The sequence below is a fragment of the Tupaia chinensis genome, unplaced genomic scaffold (genome assembly GCF_000334495.1).
Source record: "Tupaia chinensis unplaced genomic scaffold, TupChi_1.0 Scaffold000085_1, whole genome shotgun sequence".
In the NCBI taxonomy this organism is placed as follows: Eukaryota; Metazoa; Chordata; class Mammalia; order Scandentia; family Tupaiidae; genus Tupaia; species Tupaia belangeri.
In genome coordinates, this window is record NW_006159547.1 from 6,497,313 (window position 1) to 6,508,478 (window position 11,166).

Genomic DNA, 11,166 nt, shown 5'->3' on the forward strand with positions numbered 1-11,166 from the left:
TCACATTCTGTATTCGTTGACGATGCGTAGGTAAAGAATGTAAATTAAGTTAAAAAAATTTCAGAAAAAAACATATCTATTCGATGACTGCAGTAAGATATATAGCCCCAGCTAGGTGCTACTTTATAGGATGCCTAAAGTTAGACTTTTGTTCATGGAAATGTATATATCAGCTGGGCTTGCTATGAAAATATTTAGATTAATTAAGATCTTTAGTGATTCAATAAAATGTGGTAGAAAAACAGTATAGAAAGCAAACATAGATACCAGAGACAGTGTGGGAGGAGAGTGGGAGATGGCAGAGAGTAAGAGATAGGGAATCAAGGATGGGGAAAAAAAAGCAAAACATACAGGAAACAAGAAATGGAAAATTATTTGTTGACAGTAACATGTATGTTGATGTGCTTGATTGAGCCAATATACAGTGTACTCTGGATGGAAAATCTCATTTTGTATGCTGTAATGAAATAAAGTGAATGAATGTAAATAAATAAATTTAAATAAAAAAAAAGAATCTAGAATGCTTTATGATTTTGACTGGTTGAAAAGATACATACTTTTGGGGGGCCTAGGGAAGGTCATTTGGAGGAACAATACAGAGCATTGACGGGATCGGGAGGTGTGGTGTTATCTGTTGAAGATATTTTGATCAAATGGTCTGGGGAGAAATGTTCACATATTAAAATGTTCACTCTGTAAGTTAAACTATGTGATTGAATGCATATAAAAAATAAAAAAGATACATGCTTTTGGAACAATAGCTAGAGTGTAACTATAAATAAGTTTATCATATGCTCAGATTTATATGATTGTCTAATTAGTTGAAGAATAATAGACTAGTGATCTTTTAAAACAATGCTAACCACATACTATAATTAAATTATTTAAATCTATTAAAATTTCAAAATGAGTGTGTGTAGACAAGCACAGAGATATTTTATAATTTTAGTAAAATTTACTTGTTTCCACGTTTAAGCTTTTTTCCTTTATAGGCAAGATTCTTCTGTTGCTTGAAGAATTGGCTCTCATTTAAGCAATGGAAAGAAATTAAGATCATATAAAAGAAGAGTAACCTATCATTGTCTTTGGGACATGAACAGGAAGCTGTTAAAGCAATGGTTATTGGACCATGCAATATGTCCAAATGTCAAGGATACTTCACAAAAAAGACTTAGAAGTCATAGTGGAAAAGGTGTATGGGCCCAATATGATGTTAAGAACTGCTGTTAGCATAATGGCTATGTCGCTGGACTCCCACGTAGTCAACCGTGGTTCGAGTCTCGGACCTGGTGGCTTAAAACTCACGCCGGGCGTGTGTGCATGCATGCCCAAGATCCTGAGAGGAGAATGGAGGAGAAGGGATTGCAGCGTGGCCATGCCCCTGAGGGGTGACTGCTCTCTTTCTGTCTCTCTGTCTCTCTCTGTCTTTCTGGTGAGTGCACATGCCCTATAGCAAATCCTTTCTCTTAAGCTAGTTCCTCATAATTAGAAATTCCTTAGTACTGTTCCCCCATCTGTGAGGAGTCTGACAATAATGCACGTAACTCATGGGGCCTACTATAGGAATCGTGTACTGATTATATAAGCATGGCTTCTACTCATTTGTGGCATTTAGATAATCTCTTTGTAGTTCATTATGAATTTTAGAGTTCTTCTCTGATGCCAGTCCTGGCAGTCAGTTGCTTCTAGAGAGGATCAAGAATTGTTCTTTGTTGTCAAATTGGGTGCTTGTCATAGAGGGTAGAAAAATGGGATGTGAAGGGAAGGTTTTCAATGCTAGGTGAGTGACTCTATTTTCTTTTGAAGGTCAAATGTTAGATATCATTTAAATTATTATTTTACTTTTGTTGCAGAATGCTTAACAGAAAGATCTGTTGGGACATGAGCATGCCAGCTTAAACTACACTGTAGTGGGGCATAATCTGAAAGTACAAGTTTATGTACATGGTTTTAGTTTACTAATTTTTAAAGAAAAATTTAGAAGAGCATCTAGATAGTCTAGGAAATATTGGTAGGATTTTGTTTAATGTTTTTTTTTTTTTTTTTTTTTTTTTTTTTTTTTTTAAGAGAACTAATTATTTTGTGACTGAAGTTCTAAAACACAGAGAACAGGTCAACAATTATGACTAATGGTTATCAGGAGGTATGAACAAGTATATTTGCATGTGCTATTTCAAGCCACTGTCTTCAGAAATTAAAGAAGGCTAATATAGACTGAAAAGGCTTATGATGTGCAGGTGTGGGGTAGGGTGTAACTAATACGGGCTCAGGTATGAAGCTGCCATGCATCACTAATGAGAGACTCAGCCAAAGGGTTGCCTGCAAGTTTTAAAGCTTCCGATGCTGTATGTAGTTAGAAAGCCTGGATTTCCTTTTTGAATTACTTCATTACATAGCTAAATTTATTAGAATTTGGGCACAGTGCAAGTACACATATTCCTAAGATGCCATCATAGTAAAGACCAATAATTTGGTTACATTTCAGGGAGAAAGTCTACACTGAAATGAACATTGTGAGAAAACTCAATTTAATGATACCTCGGAGTATATTCTTGCTTCCCATACTGCTATTTTCATTACAAGGTAAGAGCCTACATTAGTTTGTTACCTTAATGTATTTTATTCTCTCTTGCAATTGGTATAAATAGCTTCCTCTTATAGTGTAAAGAAAGCACTGTGAAGTTGTTAGAATGGATTTGTACTGAATGGCACATTAGCTTTTGAAAATTCTTAATAAAGTATTTAGATAGTTTGGACTTTATAGGTTTTACCGATATATTTTTTGTATTTTTTAATGGTTAGTGAATTATGCTTTACCATGAAATGCAATTGTACTGGAAGAAGCTCTGATTTTGACTTTCTGTCTTATAAGTGAGAATTTAAAATAGTTGTCTATGTGTAATGTAAACATTGGAAATTTTGCAGTAAATAAAGAAAAAACTGAATTCTTAAACTTTCTTTATGCCATCAACTTGAAAGAATGGCAAAAAGATGTTTTAATAGTGACTGAAACATTGGCTCTAAGAATTAATTCTCAATTATTTTATTAGTAGTTTCATTTATAAATTATTTGTATTCAGCTGTTGATTTTTAATCCCTGAAAAAGAATGTGTATTGGAGCATGTAGTTGAAATGGGAGAAATTATTGAAGTTTAAAATCCTGGAAAGTTCAAAGACACCATCTTCAAATCCTAGTATATACATCAGAAATTGAAAACTCAAGGAGAAAGATGTCATAGATTTTTGGAACTGGAGAAGGCTTTGGAAATGAATTTGTTCAACACTATGATTTTGTTGTGTGTTTGGTACCTTACGTACACTTGGCAGGTACTCAGTGGTAGGACGAGAACTGAAACTTGGATCTCGGGTCTAAGTCCAGTGCCTGTTCAGTTGTAATTATTCCTCTGTGGAAATCTATGTACACTGGCCATTCTTTTGAGATTATCAGTTATTCCAATGTCTCAGAAAATTTGCTGGTCAAAATTAAAACATGCAAAATAAATAACAGCAAAACTCAAAATAAATCTTAGAATTTAGGTTAAGTTATTTTTAGGTTAAGATAAATTTTAGAATTTAGGTTAAGTTAAATTTTAGAATTTAGGTTAAGATAATCTGTTAAAATGACCAGAACATGTGACCAAGATATTAGGTAATTTAAACAATTCATGTATTTATCTTTGGCAGGATATATTTGTGCGTCATCCATCTTGATGGGAACATCAAAGTGAGTATTTCTCATCCTTTATGACCTCTAAAACCTGGAGTCCGTGGGAATGATCAAAGCTCAGCAGACAATAGCACGTTCTTTTGAAACAAAATTTTCAAAAAAGCATGAGATACAGTTCTTTAAAACATTTCCATAAATTAAAGATTAGCAGGTATTCTTGTCATTATTTATGCAGGAAATATGTTTCTTTTTATTTTAATTACAAGGGAAGTTAGGGGTAGTGACCAATGACTAAATATTAAAGAGATGTGATTTTTCACTTCAAAGATTTGTGAATATTTTACATTCAGTAATATCCCCCTTTATATTGCTGTTATTAATATAATTTTAAAATTTAATGTGTTGTATTCTTAACATAGAGTAAAAGAATTTTTAATGATAAATTGAATACAATGGTTCTAGCAGTAAATAATGAAAATTATTTTTTGAAGTACACTGATCTGCTTAATGAAAGGCAGGATTCTAGTCACCATTTGACTTTTAATAAAAATTTTTATAAATATAAAAAAACAAATGTATCCCTGAGGTAATTATTAATCACTTATTTTTGATAAGTCACAACTTGATGTCCTTATATGCATGTTAATCTGCCTTTTATGACATGAAACAGGAGAGAATTACATATGATATTGGAAAAAGCAAATGTGCCCTTGGCACATTCTGACCTTACCAGATCTATGCTGTCATGTGAAGAAAGTGTTATGGAGGTTGGTGCTACAGTGTTACACTATTTTGTTTATTTTTCTTTCTCAATGTTCCTTCCTAAAATTCAGTGTACATCAGACACTGAAGAGATTTGGGGACACTCCTGAATTTTGTAAAATGAGACAGCGCCACCCCCCAAATCTAACCCCTCCACAGAGGGGAGGGAAACCTTTTAAATGTTAAACTAAAAAAGACCTCTTTGATAAAGTGATGGAAATCAGGAGGAAAACACCAGCTCTCTCTTGGGAAAGGCTTGTTCAGGTTGCCTTGGGGCCTTTGACTATACAAGTTCTTTTTGTTTTCTTCCAGAAACGGGTTTAATGAAAATCGACAGAAAAGAGCTCTTTTAGCAGCACAGGTAGGTTATGCTTCAGGTGGAGAGAAAGGCAGAGAAATAATCCATTCTGCCTTGGACTCTGCTGTCACTTCAACAATGAGACCTTTGTAAGGGGAATAAAATGCTTAACACAAGACAGGAAGAGGGAGGATGAGGCAAAGTAACTTCTCTGTGCTTACAGAGACCCTTAAATTCGTGCTCAGTTCACATTGACTTGTTAGACATAAAATAAATTTTTTTCTTACTATTTAATCTTAGGTATACTGATAAACTTGAAGCATTTAGGGGGAATTTAATCTCATTTACTTGCTAGAGAATTTGAATTGGTTTAAAAATTAAGCACATTATCAGTCAGTACAATGGCAATAACATCCACAAAAAGGGACAGAAAAAAGTGTAAATAAGTGTAAATAATATGAGTTAAATACTGCAAGAGGGCATCAGATATGTCTTGGCATGCTCACAGACCACATTTATATTGTTATATTGTCTGATAAATCTAAATTGTGGGCATCTCTGGGGAGGTAACGTGTTTTTTTTTTTGGTTCTTTTCCAGAGTAGTTGAATTTGAGAAGATTTTTTTTGTCCTTTAAAAATAGAACTGCAAGATATTTAAATTATGGTTGGAATATTCAGATGGTTGATATATACATAATGGATTGTAAAATAGAGACTCCTAATATAGAAAAGACATTTCTTTAGAAAGTAATATGATTTGAAGTATTTATATAGCAAACAGTGTAAATATTTAAGGAAACCTTTGCCAAATAATGAATGGCAAATTATTTCGATTAGCATTTCCTGATGGATGCCTAGATTTTTGTGTTTAATGATATTATTTAAACACGATTAGTAGATGAATGGAAGGCAGATGGATATGGTGTTGCAGAAATTTACAAGACAGAATTAATTTTTTTTATCACCAGTAGGGAATTTTTTTTGTGCTCGAATGGGCAAAGGATTGCCTATGGAATGGACACACTTTTTTTTCTTAGAGTGTGTTGCATATTAAGTATGCACGTATCATTTCAAGTGGGCAAAATGATTTTCTCTGAGAAATTTTAAGTACATATTGGTCTGTAGACTACATTAACCCCCTCTCCCCAAACACACACACCAAAACAAACAAACAAAAACTTAGTAGAAAATCAGATTTTGAGGAAAACTGCATTCCGTTGAACCCACCAGATTGAGGAATTTGTAAAATATACCCTGAGGTATAAAGGCACAATAAATATCCTATAGATGGGATTATAGTATTGTCCATTTATATTCTTTCAGAATTTAAGTAATTTACACCAAAGGAGTTCTGTTAATACCTCCCTTTTGTTAATAAGTGAGGAACACACTACCCTTGCCTTGATTTCTCCCGTTCAGAGCTGCAGAGCTGCAGGAGACTTGTACTTCTATTTCCTGTAGCTAGAGAACATACACCTGAATCATTTAATATCTAACAAGTTTTTAAAGAAGGAATGTTAAAGGAGGGACAATGAGATCATAATTATGTACTGCACTGTTTAGGATTGGGATTTGATATGCTATGAGACCATTCTTGTCTGCGGATTCATTCCCTTGCTCTAGAGAAACAGTGCACTGATGGTTAGAAAACAGTGCATGTCAGGATTCAGAAATATGTTGGCCATGAAGTGAGCAAGGGAAGGGTAGACACAGACTTCTGTAAATGGTTTATTGGTGTGCTGTAGTGATTTCCCATTTAAAGACTATTTTTCTCTGTGCTGCTTATCCTCTTGTAGCTATGCAATCAGGAAGGAGGAAGACTGGAATTTCCTCTTTTATCATATACATGGACCCACTGCTTGGGATTTTTTTGTTTTTGTTTTTTCATTTTTTTGCATTGTAAGTCAAAAATTCTTCTAAAAGCAGATGCCGAAACATAGACTCATGTGTAGTATATTTGTTTGGGAAATGCATAAATGAAGGAGAGAGATAAGTGAGAGCAGGAGAAAATCTGATATATGATGTATTAATGAGGCACTTCCTGCTTTAGGCTTCTGGGATTAGGTTTTGTTGGAATTCTCTGAGGAACTGCATAGAATGTGTCCTGGGGGGGAAATATATATATATGTATTCACACACACCCCTCCATTTCTTACCCTCTGCTGTATTCTACCCTCCTCCCGTTTTATCTCTGGTATCTTCAGTTGCTTTCCGTTCCTTTATTTTTTCTCCCACATTGTATTGGTTAACAAATAATTCCACTAACTACTTTCAATAGAAGTTCAGCTGATATATAAATATCTGTGAATAAATGTTTGACTTTAGGCATGAAACTGTGAGTAGAATGGATATACTATAAAATAGCACCTAGCTGAGGCTGTATAGCTTATTGTGGTCATTAAAGAGTTATTTTTAATATGTTTTTTAATTTCAAGAAAAGCAATTTTAGCTTTAATAAATCAAAAAAAAAAATGTTAGGAGAACTTTGCTTAAAACTTAAAGCCAGGAAGCAGGTTAGGATTCTGTTCAAATACTAGTTATCTGGATCTGTTGACAATTCAAGAGAAGACAAAAATTCTTATTTCTGGACTACAAAGCATAGAGAAAGAGCAGTGTTGTTTTAGTAAAAAAGCCATAAAATTCTGTTTTATCATCTCAGTCTCATGTGCTTAATCTAACTTCTGTTGTGGTTCAAGCTGGTCTTGTGTTGGCAAATTCTTTCAGGTTTTTTTAATCTGAGGATGTTCTTGTCTTCTCTTTCCATAGGAAGGATAATCTTGCCAGATACAGTATTCTTGGTTGAGATTGTTTTTCCACTCAACACTTTGAATATATTTTACCATTCTTTTCTTGCTCTCATTGTTTCTGATAAAATGTCTGCTGTTAGTCTGATGGGATATCCTTTGTAGGTAACTTGTTTCTCTCTTGCCAGTCTGAGTACCTTGTCTTTGTCTATGGTTTTAGTCAGTCTGGCTATAATGTGTCTTGGAGAAGATCTTCTGGGGTTAATTCAATTTGGGGTCCTTTGTGCTTCTTGGGTCTGGATCTTTGAATGCCTTTCTGGGTTTGAAAAGTGCTCTTGCAGGATTTCAAGGAATAGATTATCAATGCCCTTATTAGTCTCTTCACCTTCTGGGATACCAATTATCTGAATGTTTGGACGTTTGATGGTATCTAGTACTAATTTATCGTATATTATTCTTATTTTTTGGACTATTTTCTCAGTCTTTGTGATGGATTTTTCTAGGTCAGCGATTCTGTTTTCTACATCTGAGATTCAGTCTTCTGTATGATCTAGTCTGCTTTTAATACTTTCAAGGGAGGTTTTGATTTTTGTATTACAGCCTTCATCTCTAACAGTTCTGTTTGTTTCTCTTTTTAACAAATATTATTTATTTAGTTTTGCTTATTTATTTTTGTTTGACCAGAGACACATACATATACGCAGAGAGAGAGAGAGACAGAAAGAGAGAGAGAGAGAAAGTGAGAAACCAAACCACCAGGTCTAAGAGTCGAATTGTGCTCAGCCATGTGGGAGTGTCCAGTGCCTTAACCACCACACCTCCTGCTGGTCCTCTGTTTGATTCTTTTTTTATGATGAATATTTCCTCTCTCAGATCATGCCAAAACTTCCTCTCCTCCTAGAACTCTTTGGCTCCATTCTCCTGCCTCTTCTCGAGTTCATTGTCTTTCTTCTCTTGCATCTTTATTAACTTTGTTGCTATGAATATTCTAAATTCTTTAACAGATATTTCCACGATTTCTGTTGAACTGCCTGTGGATGAAGAGGAGTTATTCTTTTCCCTTATGGAAGGAAGTATTATCTTAGTTTCTCATATTTCTTGTGCCTTTGCTATGATTCCTAGTCATCTGATGGGTTATATGCTTCTTTCTAATTTCTAGAAGTTCATTCTGAGCATTCAGGGGTGTGCAGGAGGAGGTGATATAAAATCTCTTTTTTGTTCTGTGTGTTTTTTTTTTTAATTTTCTTTTATTTCTTTGTGCAGCAGATTCAGTGGGTATCGAAGAATATGTCGACCCTAATGTATTTGGATGTTTGGCTATGGTTCCCTTAGATCTGTCTAGATACTCAGTGAATGGAGATTGAGCAGCAGTGATGAGGTAAAAGAAAAAGAATAAGAAAACAGAGAAAGAGAGAGAGAGAGATAAAGAAGAAGAAACAACCAAATATATATATTTTTAAAAAGCAAAAAATAAAAACTGTGCAGCACTAGTTCTCAGCTGCAATAGAATCTTCTTCCAAAGGCTTGCCCCTTGCCTCTCCACTCAAGGCTGGGGACTGGAGTGGAGACAAATTTCATTTCTCTTATTCCCTGAAAGTACTAGTCTGCCAGGAGTATGTTCTAAGAGCTCCGGTGGATTTCTGAAACTAAGGATAGCACTAAACCCTATGTATACTATGTATTTTTCCTATACATACATAATAAAGCTTGATTTTTAAGTTAGGCCAGGGAGAAATTAATAACAATAGCTAATAATAAATAGAACACTTATAACACTATGCCAGCATCACTACTCTTGTGTGTTGGCACCAGTATTAAGTAAAATAAAGGTTACTTGAACAGAGGCCCTGTGGCACTACAGTAAATCTATAATAATCATAAAATCACTGAACCACTACCCTGAACTACTTTGAACTGTCTTAACAAAATATATGTTAATGTTCTATGAACTTTAAAGTGTCAGCTCTGCAGAGGCTGAGATGATGCACCCTAAGTTGCTTCTGTGGATGGTATCTTAGCAGCCTGGTATGCAGACGTACCATACTTCTATCATTCCCGTAGTTGTCTTCTCTTCCCATACTGGTTTGTACCTGGAAGCATCAGAGAATTGCTTCTTCTGCAAGTAAAGTGGTCAGTTAATCCAAAGATTAGCTTCCAGTTGTGCTTCTTTCACAAGAAGGATGACTGATAGGGGAAGGAGGAAGGGACGTGAGGACAGAGAACAAAGGACATATATGTATTTTTTCAAAGTTATCTAAGATGCACACCAAAAACTTGAAATAAGGTTTCTAATCGTACTCAGAGTAGCCTTTTCTGCCTCACTGAGATAGCCTCAATAATCTCCAAAATATAAAGTTGATACTTTTTCATTTTTGTACTTGCAGGTATTTTCTAGGTTTCCAATTGTATGTTTGGTTTGAATTAAGTAATCTAACCATCTTGAATCCTTATTTCTATCTTTTAAAGTTTGAAGCAACTTCTCCAAGATATTTTTTCCATGAAGCTATTAACTGGGGAGAAAGCAAAATAAAAGGTCAGTACTTATAACTATGCTTTTATATTTGCTTTCTCAGTAGCTCCTTTCGGGGGATCTATTGAATCGACTCTTCATTAATTCCATGTAGTACATGGAGGATACTGACCCAGAGTAGTAACAATACCTAGAAATAAAGTACGTTCTCTTCATATAAAATTTTAAGTTCTTTCTGGAAATAATCAAGACTAAACATTTAAACAGCTGATAAGCTATATGACTAGCAAAGATGCCACTGGATATCAGAAAATTTTCTGAATCAATTATTTACTCCTTCATTCTTTGACAACCTATTTTTTGCTTACTAATTTCCCATTTCCATTGAGCAGAATATTGATGGTAGTTTGAAATTTAATTTCATTGAGAACTTTGAAATAGAAAATTTTGTTATTACATTAAAAATGTTAATGATCTTCGGGAACCAGCAGTTAGCATAGTGACTATGTCACTGGACTCCCACGTAGTCGACTGTGGTTCGCGTCCCCGACCTGGTGGCTTAAAACTCACACCGGGCACGTGTGCATGCGTGCCCAAGATCCTGAGAGAAGAATGGGGGAGAAGGGATTGTGGTGGGACCATCCCCCCTGGGGGGTGATTTCTCGCTTTCTGTCTTTATGTCTCTCTCTGTCTGTCTGGCAAGTGCATGTGCCCTACAGCGAAAACCTCTCCAAAAAAAAAAAAAAAAGAAAAAAAATGTTAATGATCTATACCTGTTTTGTTTTAATATTTGTTTTCAAGAGAATAAACAAGAGCATAAATAAAAGTTTTGAAGAAGATATATTTGTTTATTTAAATTTTAGACATCTTCATTGGAAAAAAACGACTGTGTTCTGAGACACACTTTAAAGATAAATGTGCCCGGGAACCAGCAGTTAGCATAATGGCTATGTCGCTGGACTCCCACATAGTCTACCGTGGTTCGCGTCCCGGACCTGGTGGCTTAAAACTCACGCCAGGTGCGTGTGCGTGCGTGCCCAAGATCCTGAGAAGAGAATGGAGGAGAAGGGATTGTGGCGTGACCATCCCCCCCTGGGGGGCGATTTCTCACTTTCTGTCTCTCTGTCTCTCTCTGTCTGGCGAGCGCATGCGCTCTATAGCGAAAACCTCTCCAATAAATAAATAAATAAATAAAGAAAGAAAGAAAGAAAGAAAGAAAGAAAGA

General features: G+C 35.1%; 1 protein-coding gene across 1 annotated transcript in view; it reads left to right on the forward strand.

The window, feature by feature from the left end:
• Positions 1 to 2,531: 2,531 nt before the first annotated feature.
• OTOGL (otogelin like) overlaps positions 2,532 to 11,166 on the forward strand; it is a 155,511-nt gene continuing 146,876 nt past the window's right edge. Inside the window, exons 1-4 of the mRNA XM_027769725.1 lie at positions 2,532 to 2,583; positions 3,685 to 3,724; positions 4,742 to 4,790; positions 9,938 to 10,004. Coding sequence (XP_027625526.1) covers positions 2,532 to 2,583; positions 3,685 to 3,724; positions 4,742 to 4,790; positions 9,938 to 10,004 — 208 coding nt within the window. The remainder of the gene's footprint in view (positions 2,584 to 3,684; positions 3,725 to 4,741; positions 4,791 to 9,937; positions 10,005 to 11,166) is intronic.